The sequence below is a fragment of the Mastigoproctus giganteus genome, chromosome 5, assembly GCF_048544385.1.
Source record: "Mastigoproctus giganteus isolate SK-2022 chromosome 5, ASM4854438v1, whole genome shotgun sequence".
NCBI lineage: Eukaryota > Metazoa > Arthropoda > Arachnida > Uropygi > Thelyphonidae > Mastigoproctus > Mastigoproctus giganteus.
In genome coordinates, this window is record NC_143579.1 from 105,451,032 (window position 1) to 105,473,726 (window position 22,695).

General features: G+C 38.3%; 1 protein-coding gene across 1 annotated transcript in view; it reads left to right on the forward strand.

The window, feature by feature from the left end:
- Positions 1-21,850, forward strand: part of LOC150085609 (uncharacterized) — a 45,856-nt gene extending 24,006 nt beyond the window's left edge. The window contains exons 3-5 of the mRNA XM_090374616.1: positions 2,243-2,430; positions 5,543-5,838; positions 21,607-21,850. Of these exons, the coding sequence (XP_090230742.1) occupies positions 2,243-2,430; positions 5,543-5,838; positions 21,607-21,850 (728 nt within the window). The remainder of the gene's footprint in view (positions 1-2,242; positions 2,431-5,542; positions 5,839-21,606) is intronic.
- Positions 21,851-22,695: the final 845 nt, after the last annotated feature.

Below are 22,695 nucleotides of genomic sequence, written 5' to 3' on the forward strand. Positions count from 1 at the left end.
AACATGATTTTCCCTTAACAAAACCATGCTGAGTATCCTTGAGAATTTCAATTCTATCCAAATGATCCTGAATTCCACCCTTGATCATTGCCTCCATGATTTTCCCTACCACTGAAGTCAGACTGACAGGTCGATAATTTTCCACTTCACTCTTAGAACCACCTTTATGTATGGGAGATACATTGGCACTTTTCCAATCCAACGGAATCTCCCCAGAGTCTAGTGATGCTCGCATAATTTGCCTCAATGGTTCAATGCACTCACTTGCCGCCTCCCTTAAGATTATAGGGTATATTCCATCAACTCCAGGAGCCTTACTAGCCTGTAGGCTCGAAAGTTTTTTCATTAAATAATCTTGCGAAATTTCAATATCATTACTGTAATTACATATTTTTCTACTTCGCTCCCACAATTTCCCATTGCCACAAAAGGTTTTTCATTTGTAAATATCGATGCAAAATAACTGTTGAGTTCATCTGCAAAGGCAGCCTGGTGTATTTAATACTATCCCCTTTCCCTTACGTAAAGGTTCAATCTGGTTTGTCCTGCTCTTCTTAGCATTTATTTATGATGAAATTAAACATAAAATGTAATTACAATTATAAAGAATTTAAATAAATATTTAAGTGATTTAAGTAATCAGGAAACGATGTAAAAGGATCTAATTTATGATGATCCATCGAGTCAAGTGGGCTGCATTTTTTCCATAATTTGTTCTGTATTTTATTTTGAGGGTAGTAGGATTTACGATAAATGTGGCGAGTATTTTCAGTTTAATGTCAAGTAAAAGGGAAGATTTCAAGCAAAAACAGAGGATAAATTTGTTTATTAATTTTATCTCTCGGTGATCTGAGAGTGTACTTTGATAATTCTCACTTACAACATAACAGATACCCCTAAGAATCTGGGTGTAACACTTGATAGAACTTTGTCTTTTAAAACACATGATATTGTAAAAATAAATCTCTTTTCATGTGTTTACAACTTAACTTTTTGTTTTTAGAGTTTTAGTTCGTTTCTATGTTAAACCCCTAGAATTTTTGCTGTTATGGGCATTGCATCAGCCATACATGTAAAATTTACTTATTTTCGCTGATTGCAATAAAGATATTACATCCGTTGAAGACCACCGCAAAACTGAAAACGAGAAATAACATCCTCCAGCAACTAAGTGGTACAACATGGGGTTCCATAGCAACGACTCATCGCTGCTCGGCCACTTGACATCTCTACTCCACAGCTGAATATTATGCCTCTGTCTGGTTAAAGAGACCAAATGTTAAAAGATCGTTTTATAACTGAATAATACAATGCGCTAAATCTCCAATAGGGGAAGAAAACTCAATTAACTTCTAACCTTCTAAAACTCAGTACTATCTTATCACTCGCAAAAAGGTCTACTGCTCCCGTGCTCATCTTTGATGACACAGATTTCTAGAGATCACACATTTCTACTGGGGATTACCCTGACTTCTAATCTCTCCTGGCATAAGCACATCACGAATATTGTTTCCTCTACATCTAAAAACTGAATTTTCTTTTTCTCTCTCGGCGTAAAGTTTATTCTGAACAAATATCAGATCCGTCCTACCACGGAACATTGTTCCCATATATGGAGCGGTTCTTCCAAACTTTTCTCAAGCTCCTAGATTCTGTTCAAAAGAAAGCAGTCAGGTTGCTTGATAACCCATCTCTTGCAAGCTCTCTCACTCTGACTCAGAGACTGTCAGCTTCTCCTGCATGGAAACTGTTTCTATGTAGCAGAAACCTTATACGGTGCAGACGTTCCATGTGCACTATTATTGTGAATCATCATTTATAATTTCACTGCTCTCTTCCAAACCAGTTTAAACACTTGTCTGAAACAGTCGGCTTCCATTTATTGTCCAACTCCAATTCTTTTGCTCTTCCTTATTTATACCTTCTACTTGGAACAACTTTCCTTCACATGTATTTCTTGAAAATTAAACGGAAATTCAAGTCTAATGTTAACAAGTATTTTCTGTCTTCTCAACACCTTCACCTCCTGCATGGTAATAAGTACCATAGATTCTAATACCTGTCGTGTTTGGGGTTTTAATAAAAAAGAAATACACTATTCTGTCACAAGAAAAATTTATCGCGAAATTATGAATAAAAATATATTCCACAAACACCTTTAAAAAATTAAATAAGTTTAATACTTTTCAGACTCTAAAAATAAAACTCACCAATTAAGATTATTTTACATCATGTCTTTCAGATGAATTTATAATAAGAGCTGACGAATCTGGCTGCATGTCAGATTATCAAGTTGTTGAGCTTCCATCACCGGATGATCCATCTGTGATATTATGGCCTCCGTGTTATCGTGTGAAAAGGTGCGGTGGATGTTGCACGAGCGCACTACTCGAGTGCGCTCCCACTCAAACTTCTACAATAACTGTTAAGGTGAGAACTATCTGACTGCATATTGTAACAATAATTTCATTCATTTTCTGGTAAAAGATGAGGATAAAGTAATCAGCTGGGCCTTACAAGCTTTTTTTTAATAGTTCGAAACGTTTTGACTTACTGTAGTTGTCTGACTTCCTTAAGACTGAAGTTATTTTCGATGGACATACATTAAAATAATATTGAAACATACATTGCTCCAATTTTCCCAATTGTACCGACCCGGCTGATAAAGATTTTGATGTTTATGCCATCACAATTTGTTCATTTTGTTCATTTAACAAACAGAACACTAAACAATCGTAACTAACCACTCTTCTAATACATTTGATCTTTTCGTCACTAGAAATCCTTTGAAGTATACAATTAATGTAAACTGTACTTTACTCTTGATTAGAGCTGGTGATCTCGTCTACCATGCCCTCTTTCATAGCTACTGTTTCCCTTGTTGAAGAACATTACATCAGTCCCACTGGAGTATTATGGCTAAGCTGCTAATGCTGTGCATGCTACTTTTTTTTTTTTTTTCTTTTCCTTGGCTGCAGCTGCTGGTTTTTAATCATCATAAAATTCAGATAATAATAATAATAATAACAACAAATATTATATAAGTGTGTTTATGTATATATATATCAAATTTCTTTCCTTCATTATTTTCTTCATTACTTATTATTTAATTAAGGATTTTTTTTATGTTATATGGTTAGTAGTTGGCTGAGATGCTAATATGCCGCTCGTACTATCAACGGTACTTGAATTTCTTTTGGATGTACTCCTATTTAACTGTCACCCAGTGTCAGTGGTTTGGTGTCGCCTTCTGAGTGCTCTAATCTATTCTAGTATACTTTTTCACTGCATAAGGGCCACCGCTATTCAAATCTATTGAATTGGCAGGTTGATTAGGGTATCTGCCAATTCAAATACATTTTTTTTTGTTTAATTGTCAAAATGTAATTCCCCAACTATTGTTAGCTTTGTGGCCTTCTGATGATTGTCGGTCTATTTTATTTTATCTCACCCTGTTGTTCACGTTGTTGTGGCTGGTTTTTATCTCCGTTTAAAGTGATAGTGAGGAATTTTTATGGGCCTTTTTTACAATGCAGCTGAGTTAGCTGGTCTCATGCCAAGGTAGAATGTTTTTTTTTTTCCTCCCGGAAACTCGGGTCCAGCAAACAAGCAAATCGATCATAGAACAATGATCGATTTGCTTGATCGATTTGCAACGATCATAGAACATCGCAATTTACAGACATATTAAACATAGCACAATATGGACTAAGTCGCTGATGCGCCTGAAACCCTACAACAAACAAGTAACACACTTTATCTCGATTTATTCCACTCCCCTCCTTCTTCGTTTGTTGCTGTAATTACGTACTAGTTTAATTTCTATTGATCACTTACTTGGCTTACCATATGACTGATATAGTCTTTATTTATATTCAAATTACACATACACATATTCTTAAATCTGTATCCGTTACTCGCTCATAAAAGAACATTACAGGTGTAATGTTCTTCTATCAAGGTGGTGAGAACGATCGTGCCTACATATTTAGTATGAAACAAGGATATAAATTATAAAAATCGTTTTTGAATATACTATTTTACAGTATGTATTGGAGCCGACCGGGCTAGCCGAGTGGGTAAAGTACCTGCCCGGCAACCCAAAGGTTGCGGGTTCGATTCCCGCCTCGGGCTTGGATCAAAGTACTGCAAAAACCTTGGGAGGTGCAATATGGCCACAGAAGCCGATGCGCCAACAACTACCAAATCAAAAAAAAAAAAAAAAAAAAAAAAAAAAGTATGTATTGGGATACATCGACCCTGGGAAGTAACGGACGGCTATTTCCAAAGGTCACGTGGCCGGTATATAGCAGTACCAGTTGAAAAAATGATATAAAAAGGCATGCACACTTGATACAGGTACTATAGATGGAACAGAATCTAGGATTTAGGTTCCTTCACAAGGAGAGTGATAGTGATCGTAACTTTCGCATACAGGTGGCACGTTCATTCATCAAATAGCAGAAAGAGTGAGACTCCTCAAACAATCTGCTGGAAACATTGTACACCAATGAAAGACAGAAGATAATGCGACCTTCGTCCCAAGCCAGGCACACAACTATTAATGGCTCCCAAAGCATACCGACAGTTGAAATGCATAGCGAGAGGAAATCGAAAAGGCACCCTTAATAAGGTGCCTTTTCGATTTCCTCTTAACACTTATCCTAGTTCTGTTAATTATCTCGTAATTAAACTCTAATGAGCTTAATTAAGAGATAGTTAACAGATCTAGGATAAGTGTAGACCAACAACTATCAGAAAATTCTTCACAGAATCGGTTACTCTGATTGTGTCGTAAGCCTACGTTTCCCAGCAATGCACGTCATTGTCTACTTCTGATTAGAGAACAAAGACATATATTACTGCAGAGAAGAACATGATGTGAAGTGACAAATCACGGTACTCACAATCCAGACATCAGATAGACGCTGGGGTTTGGCGTATTAGGATATCTGTCAGTTCAAATGTAAACAACGATTTCACCCAGACTTTATTGAACCAACCGTGAAGTTGGTGGTAGAGTAATGATATGGGTTGTTTTACATAGTTTGGACTTGGTCCATTGTTCATCGATGAAAATATGAATGGAGACAGTTATTTTGAAAACTGAAATTCCATTCTTGAATTTTAATCCCATTTGTGAAACTAGTTAGTGTTTAAATTATATATATAAAATATAATCTAAAATAGAAACTGTAGTGATATATAATAACATTATATAATAATGTATAATATTAACGGTTTTCATTATAATCCATTAAAACTGTAAAAACATGTAACAATCCATTGTAATGATGATGCACATGACAGATCAATGCATCATCACATAAAAATCTTTTATTTTTTACCTAGTCTTAACTTTGGTGTGCTTTTGCCCTGGTCTAGAAAAGGATGTATGTCGTGCCATCATTATTTGGCTAAAATTAATGAATTTATAGCACCACACATTTCAGTACCTCATGTTGATTACAGTGCTTTTGTGAAAAATTTACCTGTTAAATGTTCTCCAGATGTTGCCACTTTATTCTGTTTTCTCTTGCAGGTGTTCAGAGCAAGGTATATACCTTCGAATCCAGAGTTCTTTGAAGATGATGGTTTCGAGAGTATACAGGTGGAAAGTCATGACAATTGCGCTTGTCAGTGCAAGGAAAATGCATTGCAGTGTACAGAAAAACAAATTTATAAACCAGAAGAATGTCGATGTATTTGTAACAACCAAGATAAAGCAGCGCAGTGCACTGGAAGGGATAAATTCTGGAATCATAAAGAATGCAGCTGTGATTGTAAAAACCTAGAAGAATGTTCCACAGGATTTGTCTTCAGTTCGCAATCGTGTAGGTAAGTGAAAGTTTTTTTTTTTTTTTTTCAGTTTAACAGCCGTTATTTTACATACAAGCACGAAATGTACGAGAATTGACAATTAAGTTTCAGGACTGAGTCAATTTAAGAGAACCAGATGTCACAATGAAATAAGCTTTTAATATTTTTCCGAGTAGTCTCCTTGAGTACATATACACAAGGTGGCCATAATTAAATTATTCCTATTCAGAGCTCCCTGTAGCTCTAAGTAATAAGCGGAATGCCACCAAAATTAGTAAGTAAACTATTCAAGAAATGGGGGAGAAGGATCCCGTGAAAAAAAAAAAAAAAAAAAAAAAAAAGTTCCAAAATCTTCCGATGGCGAATAATATGGCGCTGTACAAGAGGAAAGACATGACAAAGTACCAACAAATAAATAAGACAAATCTTAATGAAATTACAAATTTTATTTGTGCTCTTTGCACAAAAAAGAAAGAAACTGAATTGCACTAAAGTTTTAAATCCAAACTAAAAAATAAAACACCTGAGAAGGCAGAAAATTTGAAAAAATCTGAGTTAATTTAATTTTCCCAGCAACAGAGAGCACAACGCGAACATCGCAAACATATTCTGTAAGTTTACTGTGAACAATGCGTCTCACTCTGCTTGATCGCGCTTTAATTGCGAAGTTCTTCTACGTTAATGGATGCAATGCAGCAGCCGCTCTGCTTGAATTTAGACGCTGTAAGAACTTACGTCAAGGTCCTTTATCAGCTGCGGCAATTAGAGGGATGATTAACAAATTTGAGGAAACTGGATCCTTTATTGTTAAGCCTGGAAGAGGAAGGAAGCCTGTTTCACCTTAGGTAGCACAGGAAGTTGAAATGGCTATCGTTGACCGATCTATGGATACAGCGGCTTGTACTAGTAGCAGCGCACGGGGAGTAGCGAGGCAATTGGATGTCCCATATTCCACTGCATGGAAAATTCTTCGGAATCTAATCCACTATTATCCATACAAGATCAGTCGCCAGCAGCAACTGCAAAGAGATGATCCAGAAAAACGAATGGCATTTGCTCTAACGTTTTTGGCCAGAATGGAAGTGGATGATGCCTGGCCATGGAACATTCTTTGGGGAGATGAAGCCCGTTTTTATCTCGATGGGACTGTCAACATTCAAAACTGCTGAATATGGATGCAATGCATATTCAGCAGTTTTGCATTCAGCAAATCCCACTGCACTCGCCGAAAATCACCGTCTGGTGTGGTGTGACTTCAAATTTCATCCTAGGGCCATACTTTTTCGAGGAATTGCACCCAGCAGGAGCAGCCACCTGTTCCGTTACAGCACAAAGATATTAGCACATACTGAGTAGTTTCATTGTTCCTCAACTGCAGCAAAGAGAATGAGACATTTTTTTATGCAAGATGAAACTCCTCCTCATATCGCACGACCAGTACAGCAGCTTCTCCAGCATCACTTTACTGCAAAAAGAGTCATTAGTCGTTTGTTTCCCACTGCATGGACACCACGTTCGCCTCACCTTACACCGTGTGATTTTTGACTGTGGGGGGGGGACATCTCGAGGCCAATGTTTATCGAGGAAGGGTTCCTAACCTGGCTGTCTTAAAGGACAACGTAACGCAGCATGTGCGGAACATTACTCCGGAGACGTTGCATTCTGCAGTCGAGCACACTGTGCATCGAATTCAATTTCTGGTCCAGTACAATGGTAATAACATCAAAAACCAACTCCATCAGTGACATCATCGACCATTGGGAGTAAATTGTGAGTGAGGTTGGAACTATGACACCATTTCCTCAGGCAGTTTAGTTCAGTTTTTTTGTTTTTTTTGCAGAGGATAAATAAAAATCTGTAATTTCATTAAGGTTTGTCTCAGTTATTTATTTGTTGGTACTTTGTCATGTCTTTCCTCTTGTACAAGGACATATTATCCCCTATCGGCAGATTTAGCAACAAATTTTTTTTTTTTTTTTTTTCACGGGATCCTTCTTCCCATCTTGAATAGGTTACTTACTAATTTTGGTGGCATTCCGCTTATTACTTAGAGCTACAGAGAGCTCTGAATAGGAATACTTTAATTATGGCCACCCTGTATTTGTGAGATCACGCGTGGGGCTGGCAACATTATTTAATGCTTTTGAACTTGCCATTATCAGTAAATTTGTTAAGTCCTCTAAATCGTCAAATTGTCTCGTCCTTTCAGCGTGGATTTAATTTTCAATCTGCGTAATAAAGCAGATGTGAGCTTACCTCCACAGTCCGGTCGTATTGTAACATGCACATAGACGTGTTATATTTTATATAAAGCAGCTCCTGAACATTAGCTGAATTTCGCCGTGGTTCTCTGTGATGATATAAACTCTGTAAGAGGGACAGAAATGTGTGATGATATAAACTCTGTAAGAGGGACAGAAGTGTGAAAATTGTAATATTTGTAAAGTGTGCGCTTTGTTATGTTTAAAGGTATGTTGATTTGTGTGTTGTATCTATCCACACTGACTCCCAGTACCCACTATGCCGTGAGGAGGCGAGCTACAGCTACCCGTACTGTCTTGTATGAAGATAAGATAAAATGTCATATCAATATTACCATTTGAAAGAGGTTGTTTAGTTTAGACATTCAGTCAAGAAATATTTTTCAATATTACTATTTAATGAAAATTCAAAGGACTGGATAATTTGGATTCGGTTGGTTGTTGTAGGGTTTTAGGCGCACAGCAACTTAGGCCATATTGCGCCATATATTATATGTTTGTGTGATTATTTTGCATAAAGCATAAGACTACGCCTAAGATTCACTAGACGCGTAGTCTCATACTTTGCAAAACAATCATCTTCATGTATACTATTGCACATCATCAGCATCATCAGGCATCTCTCATATTGATGGAATTAGACTTCATAACAGGATTGTCACGATTGCAACACCAGGGTATCTACCCGTCCACCGATGATAAGCCAATAAGCCTTGAAACGGCCACCAGGGGGAGCCTGATGCTGCCCGGAATTTCCAAGAATAGTCTTTCCTACTGGGGAAGCATTGCATAACCGAGGAGTTATGAGTGGTGTGAGTTGGAGGAATTACTGTCCCTTTCATTCTTTTACACAGTTTATTTTCTTCTTCCTCTCCTACTATTACTTTACTCTATATTTTTTGCGTTCTAAGTCTAATAGGAACAAGTGGATAATAGAGCTATTATCCCACGCAAATACAAAGAAGCCTTGTAACGATGCCGTCTGGGTGGTGGTATCCGCCGAGAATAAGTAACATTAGTGTTCTCCATCGGTGAAGCGTTACTTATTCGAGGTAGTGCAACACCATGGCAACTCGTTGTGAAAGCAATCACAATATGAGATACAATTAAAACGATGCTAATTTATCTACTTCGGCAGTTCACTACGAACAAAATATGGTGCAATGGCACTAACCCGTTCACTAATAATATATCTGTAAATTGGGTGTGTTCTGTCGTCGATTTGCTCATGGACGAAAAAGCTGGGAGTTTCTTGGAATTAAAACCATGCTACCCTCTCCTCGTAGCACACGCTTCTTGATTAAACCGGGGTTCGAGCCCGTGACCACCAAATACTGAGATGCGGAAAGGTCAGGGAATGACCACCGCATATTATCCTCGGAGCAATATGGCCTTAGTTGCTAATGCTCCTAAAAACCAAATAACAACAACAACAACAATCTCCTGAGACCAACTAGCTCAGCCAAGTCGTGAAAAGACCTATAAAAATTCCTCGCGTCATTGACGAGATTCGAACTCAAGTCTTTCCACCCCCGTGTGGGAAGGACGGTGATTATGCGAACTGTGTCGGTATAATCACCATCCACGAAGGCGAATTAGATTCGGTACGTTTGAAAATTTCCCAAGAGTGACAACCATATCCTCTTCCTACAACTTCATGATAGTGAGACCGTTAGTAACACTGGATTTCCCCCTAGGTGCAGAACCACTGCGCCTAGAGTATTGGAGATAACCACCTAGGTGGTTATCTCCAGCACTCTAGGCCTACATAACCGTCGGTAAATGTAGCGTCCACGTTACACAGAGGAACGGCCAATCCTCTGAGTCACCAGGCAATGCTAAGTGGTAGATAACTCTCACCACCAGGTGCAGTATCACCACTTTGCCAAATGGACGCCTGAACCGATGAAACCCATGTTTAGTCTCCAGAGGCCAAAAAAGGCCATGAGGCGTCAACATATTGTGTCTGTAAGTTGCGAGTATTTTGTGGTCAATTTGCTTGTTTGCTGGACGAAAAACCTGAGTTTCCAGGAGAAAAATCCATGCAACTTTCGCCGAAGACCGGCTAACTCGGCTACGTTTGAAAACGGCTTAAATTGGAAAATAAAATAAAGAGCCCAACGAAAATTCCTCGCGTCAATGGCGGGATTCAAACTCAGGCGCCTTTTTTCGCTCGGTGTGAGGAGGACGGTAATTGCATCCACTATGCAATTATGGTCCCCTGCATCGAGACGATTGGTAGCTTTGTAACAGTTATCTGAATTAACTAGTGTATATATAATAATCTTGTTGCCTATACACTGTAGCTAATGATTGGAATGGTTTACTTTTATTAAACAGTAAACAAATTCACTGTTTAATAAAAGTCAACTTATGTCAAGGAGCTAGGTATATTCTTGCTGTGTGTATACCATATCAAACATTTTCATTAATGAATACATATTCCCTTCTATTTTTACTATATCTACTTGATGCACCATGAACAGTCGAACAAACAGAACAAAGTTATCTGCAAAAAAGATCTAAACCTCCAAAAACCTTCACTCATTTCACAAATATGCATCGTCTCAGTTCCAATTTCAGTGATATCCACTTTCACCTGCAATCTGTCAAGCTCCACTTACTTTTTTTTTTAAATAAACTCAATTATCAGTTGGCTCAATCACCACACATCTCAATTGTCTTAATTATTCGCTCTATGCTTCCTTTCGCCTCAAAGGCGGTAGTTGAGCATACGTCCACTCCGATATGCCTTGGCAGAGATTCCTAATCTGGAAACTCCTCTCTGATCTCCAATAGCTTAAAATCTCATGTCCCCGTTCTATCAAAATCATGTGTGGCCTGTATCGTTCTTCCAACTGTCGGGAGTGACTTCATACACCGGTTTACGCATTTTTTGCTGGACGAAAAACTCGAATTTACATGAAAAAAAAAAAAACTTTGCTGTCCTCGCCCGAAACAGAATAACCGAATTGAAAAAAAAAAAAAGAAAAAAAAAATTCCATAAAAGTTCCTCGTGTCATTGATGGGATTCAAACCCGTGCCTAGTCCCCCAGGTGTGGAGAAGATAATTATTAACCAATGTGCTACCCATGAGGACCCTTCCAACTCTACAAATCACTCAAAACCTTTTGACTTCCTTTCACTGAAACTCTACTTTCTCCAATCTAACTTTCCAAGCAGTGAGGTAATCTTCCTCCGAGATTTTAATGTAGTAGTAGTAGTAGTAGTAGTAGTAGTGGCACATGATGCAAGAAAGCAAGTGTAGGAGCTTATGCAGCATCAGCCAAAAAAAAAAAAAAAAAAAAATCATCACGCCATTCCCTCCAAATGCCTGTACAGTTCCTCCTTAAATTTATTTAACCTATCAACTTCCACAACGACAGATGGAAGTTTGTTCCAGCAATTAACCACCCGCTGGCTAAAGGCAAATTTCCGCACATCTATTCTACATCTGTCCTTTCTTAATTTGAACTTATGTCCCCGTAGGTTCGTAATCTGAACAAGTGGAAGGATCCCATCAGAATTCAGCGTGCTCAACCCATTCAAGGCCTTATACACCTCAATCAGATCACCGCGCAGGTGCCTAGTCTCCAGCCACTGCAATTTGCAGAACTTAAGCCTCTCTTGGTAAGAGAATCCCTTCATTCCCCTCACCAATCGTGTTGCTCTTCTCTGTACACGCTCAAGCAAATCTACATCCTTCCTAAAATGAGGCCTCCAGACCTGTACGCAGTACTCAAGGCGTGGCCTGACCATTGCCTTATACAGAGGGACAATCACCTCCTTTTCCCTGCTAGCAAAATTCCTATATATCATTGACAAAACCCCATGACCTGCCCTAGCAGCCTGTCTGCATTGCTCAGAAAACTTCATATCTGACTGCACAATTACTCCCAGGTCTTTTTCATTTTCTACCACCTTAAGTGTAGTACCACACAGTTGGTACGTTTCTCTGGGGTTACTTCTACCCATATGCAGTACTTTGCATTTCTCAAGGTTGAACTTCAGTTGCCACTTCTTAGCCCATCTGCCCAAATTATCTAGATCCTGTTGCAGTAGCACACTGCCATTACTGTCATTAACAACCCTGCCAACCTTTGTGTCATCTGCAAACTTCGACATTAAGCCTGATATACCTTCATCAATATCATTGATAAATACACAAAACAACAGTGGACCCAACACCGAACCCTGTGGGACTCCACTAATAACATTAGTCCATGAAGAGCAGCACCCATTGATTACCACCCTCTGTCTTCTCCCACTTAACCATCCTTTTATCCATTGTAGCAACTTACCCTTAATACCATTCTGCTCCAATTTGTACAGTAGTCTTCCATGCGCAACAGTGTCAAAAGCTTTCCTGAAATCCAAGTATATGATATCAAAATTATTTTTCGCATCCAGTTCCTTTGTGACCACATCATAATAACCAATCAAATTTGTCAGACAAGACTTTCCCTTAACAAACCCATGCTGTGTTTGAATTATTGCTGCAGTCTTGTCTAGATGATCCTGCAATGCATCTTTAACCAGTGACTCCATTATTTTACCCGGAACAGAAGTTAAACTAACTGGTCTGTAATTACTCGTGTCACCCTTCGATCCACCTTTGTGAATTGGGGACACATTTGCACATCTCCAGTCCGTGGGAACCTCCCCTGAGTCCAAGGATGCTCTCATAATTATGGCTAAGGGTTTGCTTAGTTGCTTTGCCGCCTCCTTTAAAATAACTGGATAGATCCCATCCACCCCAGGTGCCTTTCTTATGTTTAACTTCAACAATTTCTCCTCCACTTTGCTCTCAGTTATTACAAAATCATTAAGCACACTGCTACAATTTGATAACCTTCTTCCATTTTCAAACTGTAATAATTCCTCACGTGTGAATGTAGATGCAAAATACTCATTCAGTTTGTTTGCTATCTGAGCAGGATCATCAACAGTCGAACCATCGATGTCAAGTGGACCAATCATATTCATCCCCTTCCTTTTAGAGTTTATATAAGTAAAGAAATCCTTGCTGTTTTTCTTAGCATCCTTTGCCAAAGATTTCTGTTCACAATTGCGGCTGACTTCAATTTTCTGGTTACATGGACCCAACTTGTCGAGATGTCGAGAATTTTTGCAATTGCTAATGACTTTAGACAACTTGTTCAATTTTCTAACAGAATACCAGATAATACTAACCACACACTCAACACTTTTGATCTTTTCCTCACCAACAACCCTTCCAACTATACAGTCAACATTAGCGGACTTCTAGGACCTCAGATCACAAATTAGTGATATTCTCTTTCTGCAGCGGAGACTCTCTCTCATGGTCATTCTCAGCCTCGTGTTGTTTGAAATTACAAAATAGGAAATGGGATAAGCTGCGTGATTTCTGTTTCTATTTTCCTTAGTTTGATTACTGTTTAAAATCTTCCGAGCCTAATATTTGCTTGGATCATGTCAGTGAAATTAAAATTATTCTTGTAGTGATGAAATCTTTTTTTTTTTTTTCCACATTCTGCCCAAAACTTTGGTTTTCCAATAAATGTGCTAAGGCTGCTCAAGATAAAAATGTAACATATCACAATTGGCCTATATCCAAACCTCCGGCTTCATTTCTGCCTACACTAAAGCTGGCAACAATTTTAAAATAATTATTAATCAATCCAAACTATATTTTGAACACACCAAGAGAGCAAACTTGCTTCTTGTCCAAGTGATAATCGGTCCTTCTGGTCTCTTTCCCAAGCTACTGGCTGCAACTTCTGTCCATCTATACTTCCGCCTCTGCAAGTATATATGGACAGCTGAATGGCACAACAGGAGGGTTCTGTTATACCATTAGCTAAAGATGAAACTCGCTTATTGGCATTTTGTTATCAGTACTTTTCTTCTAACTCTTGTATCCATGATCTTTGTAAATCATCTTCTACCATATAAAACATTATCCACTCATTTGCCTACGGTGATTTTCCGAATGTAAAGAATTCTGAACAATCTTGATGGCAAGAAAGCTCTAGGTGGCACCTTTCACCTTGTTCTCAAAGAGTTGCACTCCTAAGTTTGCACCTATTTTATGTCACCTTTTTACACTTTCGTATTCCCGTGGTGTTTTTCCTTCTGCATGGAAATTGCTCACGTCTATCCAACCAGTTCCGAAAACGGATGACAAATCCCTCTCTCCCATCCAATTCTCCTCCCAGTACACTTAGCTCTAATCTTTCCAAAATAATCGAGAAATCCATCATTCTCAGCCAACTCTTACACTATCTGGATTCCGTCAATGTCGATTCACGGTAGTAAAATAATCCCATACCACTAGTGATATTAGCTTATGGTACTCAACACATCGTCGGACAAATTCTATGAAAATGTTTGAATGAAAAACAAAAATTAGCAGTTGCTCTGGACATTTCTAAGGCTTTTGATCACATTTAGTAAAGGTTTTCTATATAATTTTCCATGTTATAGAATTGCCATACGTTTTTTGGGTGGCCAGTTTTCTCTCTAACCGCTTGCTGCGGGTGATTGCAGACCGTACGTACTTCTCTCCCTCTCTTATCTCTTTTAACGGCGCAATATGGCCTGAGCAGCCCTTGCGCCAAAAATAACAATAACAACAATCTCTTTTAACTTCTCAACTCATGCTGGTATTCTCGAAGCTTTAATTCTTTCTCACAATCTTTCCTCTTGTATATTAACGGCCTCCTTCAACTGACTGAAAATCAGCCTCCGTAGCCAGGTGGGCAGGAGCAGCAGTGCGTAGCACACGCTTCTTGATTAGACCGGAGTTAGAGCCCGTGCCCACCAAATATGGAGGATGCGGAAAGGTCAGTGAATGACTACCGCATATCCCTGGAGCAATATGGCCATAGTTGCTAATGCTCTTAAATCCAAAATAACTAACAATAACTAACTGAAAATCATATTCATACCTTTGCTGGTGATAACACACTACATTCCACCTTCCAGTTTGAGAAGCCTTTTCCTGTCCAAACAACTTCAACTTCTGGAATATGTACCAATTCCTTAAATGCCAATTCAGAAGAACAGTGCCCATGTAATTATATTCACTAAGTATTTGTCTTCCAATTTTTTAAATGCCGATCTCCCGGCTATGTTCCACTTGGGCGAAGAGAATACAGTTTACTCCAAATCATTCTAAAACCCGGGCGTGTCTTCTTTCTTTCAAAAATTAGAGTCTACAGGCCTATTCTTATCTTTGATGACACTGATTTCTAGACAAGATTACATATCTGTATTGGGGATTGTTACCCTGACTTCTAATCTCTCTTGGGATAAGCACATCCTAAATACGGCTTCTTTTGCATCAAAAATGCTGGGTATACTTTTCACTCCCAGAATTTCTTTTCTCAAAAGAAATTCTGAAATATGGCTCTGTACAAATCTCAGATCCGCCCAACATGGAATATTGTTCCTACATCTAGGGGTAGTGCGCCCGAAACTTCTTTCCGGTTCCTTGATTCTATTCAAGAGAGGTCAAGTTAGTTAACAGCTCATCTCTTATGAACTCCCTCCATTCTCTGTCTCAAAGACGTTCAATTCTGATGAGTGCCTTTTCTAAAAGATACTTCTACGGACAAGGGTTAAGTGGGCGGACAGAGTGAGTAATGAGGAAGTCTTGAGGAAAGTAGGAAAAGAGAGAATGTTAGTAAAAGAACTAAGAAGAAGACAAAAGAACTTTATGGGACATGTATTGAGAAGAGAAAGCGCGTTGAGGAAAATGATTTAGAGGAAGATGTACGAGAAGAGCTTAAGGGAGAAGGAGAACTGGAATGATGAATTGGATGGGAAGAGGAAATTACGCAAATATCAAAAGGAAAGCACAAGATAGAGAAGCATGGCGTCGATGGAGCCCTGAGCCTGCCTGAGGGCAAAGAACTAGAAGGACTGTTCTTCTAAATTAACTTCTGTAATTCTCCTGTAGCCTTCCAAGCCAAATTCAAACACGTGTCTCAACCAGTTAACACCCATTCACTGTCCAGCTCCAAACTCACAAAACTAACTTTTCCTTTCTAACACCTTTCGTGTTTGAGGCTTCATTAAGAAAAACTTCCAAAACAATCCTTTTTTGTTCATGCTCCAGGACGTTCACATAAGGTCAGAGAAATTTATACGATATAGAAAATACAAGATTAGTAATGTATCTATCAATCATGTAGACTTAAACCACAATGAACACAAACGTGAATATTACTGTACTCTTGCGTCTGCCTACTCGGTCTCAGCGGCTTCCGAATCTATGTTTAAATAAGTAGATCAGTCTAATCTTGACAAGGACAAAATTATACGAAAAATCGCAGCATGATTTGATCCTGGGGAAATATTGTCCGACCAATCTGATTAGCTATTATCAGGTAATCAAGAACGAATCGGATATAAAAATTTAAGTTCACATTGTATACCAAGATTTCAGTACAACTTTGTCATGCAATATGGCATTAGGGAAAAACTAATGTATAGATAGAGGGATGGTTGGGCGGTAGAAGAGTATTACTTGTATTTGTAAGTCACTTGTTCCACAACAAAATCGAGCACGATTTGCTGCGTTGTAAATCTCTTGAAAGTCGCGCGACTGGAGAAGAAATGCTTAATATCATAAGTACAGTAGTTACATGATAGAACATGAAATCGATTGGGAAAAGTGCATTGATGAGTGCACTGATGGGGCCAGAGCAATGACAGGAAAAACGCAGGCGTGGTGGCGCAGTCTTGTTCGAGTAGTTACTGTATGCTCCATCGACAAGCGCTTGTTGCCAAAACGATGGAAAAAGAGCTAAAAACTGTGTTGGATGATGCTGGAAGAAACTATTTATGGTAGCATCGTCCAATATTTAAATGGTTTGTAAGAGGCGTTTCAGAAATACTGTACTTCCCATCTTCTACCGCTGACGCTATATGGGTTCGAAATCCATTTTGTGTTTCAGAGAAATCGGATGGTATGTCAGTGAAAAATTATAAATACTGTATTTGATAGATATTACATCTGATACTGGCTTGAAACAGAAATTCACTGAGTTCCTGTAATTGAATTCTGGTGCAGACTTCTTCAAGAATATTCACAGGTATCTAAATATGCAGTGCTTGAATTTCTTCCGTTTCCCACAACTTATCTGTGCGAAGCTGGATTTTCAAGGACTGCTGAAACAAAATATAAATTTCGTTAAAGCCTGGATGTCGCACCCGACATGAGAATTCAGTTGTCAGCAATCACTGTCAACTTTAAAGGACTTTGAGACGAAGAAACAACACCATTCTTCACACTAGTAGCCTATGAGGTACGATTGAATGCATGCTCAAATAGTGACAGTTTATAATTCAGTTGTTTTTTTGTGTCAGTGTAAAAAGGCAGATAAAGATACTCGTAAAATAAATCAGTTTTGAGATATAAATTTTTAATTTTGGATACATATCAACTGGAGACCCTACATTTACGTGAGCAAGGATGTGAGGATCCGTGGTTATTTTTCGAAGCCAAAAGGGGACCGCGAGCAAAAAGTTTTGGGAAGCACTGTTCTAGGGTATACCCTATTATTCTTTTGGAAGTGCATCATTCGCTCACTGAGCAAGGACTTCAGGAATGCTAGTGCATGTAATGTGAAAAATAGAGCTCCAGCAATGCTAGAAGTGCTCTGATGTTTACACTATCGAAAACAGCTTCAAGATCTCCTTATAATAAGAACAAATAGGCTTTCGCACTAAAGGCCTTGAGAAAAACGCTTATCATTTCCATTGTCATCCACCGTTATTGCCATAACGGTGGATCAATGACGCAGCAAACAACTGCATTATAATTGGTCCTTCGGGGAGAAGGTCGTCTGCCAGAGCAGGCAGGATGGCTTACTCCAATAACCTCTTATTTACTTAAATGTGATGGGAATTTTGCTTGTACTGTAACATGCTTACAGACCTGCAATAAAGATTGTTTATTACTGCAATTTGCAATCTAATCTTTCTAGTTATTGGCATTTCAATTGGTAGCAATAAAATCAATAAAGCGAAAATATCGAAGTTTCTTAATACACACACACACATAGCAAAGGAAGTTTCTGCAATATGGAATCTAAACAATGTATTTTTTTTATGCCTCATTATTTCGTAACCATTACGTAAGCGTGAACTTTCGTTACGTTACCTCACCTGCATAATTATTTCTCTTAATGGCTGACAAAGAAAAGCTATTAGTTAAAACCAATAGCTTCAAAACTTACTCGAAAGCTATTAGTTCAAGCTACCAGTATTTTTAGGTCCGTCCGTCCACATATAATAACTCGACTCTTAATGGATGGATTTTGATTAAATTTTACATTTCGCTTTTTTTAAAAAGATCCAATAAGCCTTACAAAATTTCATTAAAATCGGACCAACAGAAATCAAGATTAGCAATTATCATTTATTTGTTCGTCCGTCTGCATATAACACCTCGACTCATTTGAAATTTTATATTTGGCTCTTTTAGAAAATTTTTTCCAGCTTTCTAACAATTATTATTATTATTTTATTATGAGAGCATCCTTGGACTCAGGGAAAGCCAACACGGTGGAGATGTGCAGATAGCAGGGCCGCCGTAGCCTAGTGGTCAGGCGCGCGGGTGCATAAGTACACGTGCCTTGAGTGACCGGGGTTCAAGCCTGTGACTGCTGAATACGGTGGTGTTTCTTGTATTCTGTCTATCTTGTGAACTCATTTGATCGTCCCGGAGTATAAACAGAAAATTTACTTATTTATTTATTTATATACGTTCCATAATCCATCATTCCCCAATTCATAAAGGAGGATCAAAGGGGGACACGAGTAATTACAGACCTGTTAGTTTAACCTTCTTTTCTGGGAAAATAATGAAATCACTGGTTAAAGAAGCATTGCAGCATCGTCTAGACACACTACAGTTTTAGTTCAGACACAGCATGGGTTTATTAAGGGGAAGTCTTGTCTCACCAATTTGACTGGATACTATGATGTGGTCGCAAAGGAACTGGATGCAAAGAATAATTTTGATATCATATACTTGGATTTCAGGAAAGCTTTTGATATTGTTGCACATGGAAGATTACTCTACAAACTGGAGTAGTATGGCATTAAGGACAAGTTGCTGCTGTGGATAAAGGAATGATTGAGTGGGAGAAGACAGATAATGGTAATCAATGGATATTGCTCTTCGTGGACTAATGTTATTAATGGAGTCTCCCAGGGTTCGGTGTTGGGTCCATTGTTGTTTTCTGTATTTATCAATGATATTGATGAAAGTATATTAGGCTTAATGTCCAAGTTTTCAGGCGAAATGAAGGTTGGTAGGGTTGTTAATGACAATAAGGACGGTACGCTACTGCAGCAGGATCTAGAAAAGTTGAGCAGATGGACCGAGAAGTGACAACTGAAGTTTAACATTGACAAATGCAAAATACTACATATGGGTAGCAGTAACTCCAAGTATCGCACATTTGGTACCAAGTCACATTGGTACCAAATGTGCGATACTACACTCAGGGTATATGTAGTAGAGAATGAAAAAGACCTGGGGGTAATTGTGCAGTCAGATATGAAGTTTTCTGAGCAGTGCAGATAGGCTGCCAGAGCAGGTCATGGGGTCTTGTCAATGATATACAGGAATTTTGCTAGCAGGAATAAGGAAGAAGAACTCTTTATTGCATACAAAAGGCACACGCCGTACACAATACCCTTCACGGCTACAAGCCAGGGGTTTACAGTAAAGGCTAATACAATCAAGGATAAGAAAGGAGAAAACAACAACATTATTACTAATTATAAAAGTGTAGGATTAAACATTGGAGAAAACAAATTGCAATTTTACATATGAAGATATAAAAATATATACACAAGGAGGTGATTATTCCTTTGTATAATGCAATGGTCAGGCTACACCCTGAGTACTGCATACAGATCTGGAGGCCTCATTTTAGGAAGGATGTAGAGCTGCTGGAAGGAGTACAGTGAAGGGCAACGTGATTGGTGAGGGTTGTTGTTGTTGTTGTTATTTGGTTTTTAGGAGCATTAGCAACTAAGGCCATATTGTTCCGGGATATGCGGTGGTCATTCCCTGAATGACCTTTCCGCATCCTCCGTATTTGGTGGTGACGGGCTCGAACCCCGGTCTAATCAAGAAGCGTGTGCTACGCACTGCTGCTCCTTCCCACCTGGCTACGGAGGCGCCGATTGGTGAGGGGAACGAAGGGTTGCTCTTACGAAGAAAGGCTTAAGTTCTGCAGATTTCAGAATCTGGAGACTAGGCACCTGCGAGGTGATCTGATTGAGGTGTGTAAGGCCTTCAATGATTTGAGCAAACTCAATGCTGATGGGATCCTTCCTCTTGTTCAGATTACGTCCCTGAGGGGGCATAAATACAAATTGAAGAAATACAGTTGTATAATAGATGTGCGGAAATTTGCCTTTAGCCAGCGGGTGGTTGACTGCTGAAACAAACTTCCATCTGTCGTTGTGGAAGTTGATAGCTTAAATCAACTAAAGGAAGAACTGCACGAACTTTTGAAGCGAATGGATGGATGAAATGGAAAGGTTTTTTTTTTTTTTTTTTTTTTGGGCTGATGCTGTATAAGCTTGCTTTCCTGCATTATATGCCTCTATAATGCTAATGCTATTTTTTTTATTCCTATCTCATAAGGCCTATGTCATATGAATAAAACACAAAACACTACACACACATGACCGGATTTGAAGCAAGCCTCACTACAAGAAGTATTCCTTTGATCATCACCATTTTTTTGGCTTTTCAGTCTCCTCCTCTCATCCATGGATAACCTATGTCATAGGTTATCCATATACGTATTACTCAGGTTTCCCTTCATCGAATTAATCTTATACATCTACCATTCATTGTACCTGAAGCAACTGGCTATTAACTGGAGGAATGCATGCAATATGGCAGATGCGAAAAAAAAAAGTTCTCGATTCGCACATCAAAGTCGTTGCTTTTTTACTCGTTTTTTTTTCTTATCACAAATAATGATTTATTGCTATTTGTTAACGCGCCTGAAACGTATCGCATTGCATATATTAACAAACTTGTTAGACTACATATTCCACTGTCACGTTTTTTAAACTTTCATAATGATAACCTACAGCAAGTGCTCATGTTTGGTAATTTTTTAGCTCACGCAAATTTTAATTTATCTTTCGCTCTTCATCACTCTATCAACTTCTCCGTCAAAGGAAGTGAGCTATATAATTAAATTTTTGATAATTTTTGATCAATACTTAGAGCATAGGTTAGTCACCGTTAGTGATTCAATTGTGAAAAATTTAAATGAATTACAGAAATTTTACCTTATAAGGCTGATTAAATGAAATCCTTTTCTACTAATACCAATACATATTTAATTTTTTTTTTATATTTCTATATGGACTATATGGCGAGTTTTATATGAAACGTTAATTTCGGTAAGCATTATGTCATTCTTAATTAACTTAATTTTGTTTATTGTTCTACGTTAACGTTCTTATTCTCCGTTATGTTATTCTTTACTGACAGGTGCGAAGCAGAAGGTGGTGCTCGTGTACATAAGGATCAAACCATTGGACCCGCACCCAATCTTGGTCCCCCCACTAGGGACGATGGAGGAGAAAACGACGGATATCGATACAAATATCTTGGTGCACACTCACATGATGATATCAGGCCATTCAGCATGGACCAGTTTAGAAAAGACACCGAAAAAATCTACATTGGTGAAAGTGAGGACCGAACAGACGACGATGAAGATGTCCATTTCTGAAGTAAAATTGCTAACTAAGCAAAGGTAGAAGACTGAACAAATGTATACAAAGACTGCATACCTCTTAAGATGTGGCAAAGAAAATTGCAATTATTCTGCTACATTACCAATGTACAAAGCAAAAAGCATGAAATATTCAATTTAAGCTATAAAACTACATAGTTCCTAAGTCTATCGCCTTTCCTAAACACATTAAAAGGGATGAAATCCCAGAGTTTTTAACGCGAAGAATAAAAGCAAATCGCAAATTCGTGATCGAAGGATATATGCAAATTCATGATCACAAATCCTCCAAAGCACAAAGTCTCACCAAAGGGCTACGTGTCAGTAAGTCTTGGATATTCAACATCGAGGATATTCTGAAATCTCAGCGTTCAATGCCTATCTTCACAAGAGAAAATATTTTATATTACAAACGTACGTATTACTTTGCAATTATATTTCGTTCACCCTGTGCATTAACAGTTTATATACTTATCTGTTAAGGACGCTATGCGTGATCTAACTGGGCAAAAAGTTACTTAAAAAATTTCTCAAAATCTATACTATGGCACGGCCATAAATAGAATACCGAAATGAAAGATCTAGTAATGAGAGAATAAAAAACTGTCGCAATTTAAGTGTGTCGTGGCTTCTCTCATGAATTATATGTCAAACATGCTACATACATTTTTAGCACCTTGATGCTTATACTTATGATTTTTTAGCTAATATCAAAAAGGTTAACAATTTTATAGATGCTAGTTAACTCTGCCGTAATTTGGTAACTTGTTAAAGATGAAATAATATCTACAATTATTTTTATTACAGAAATAACTAACTGTTCCGTAAGACCTTAACAAGCT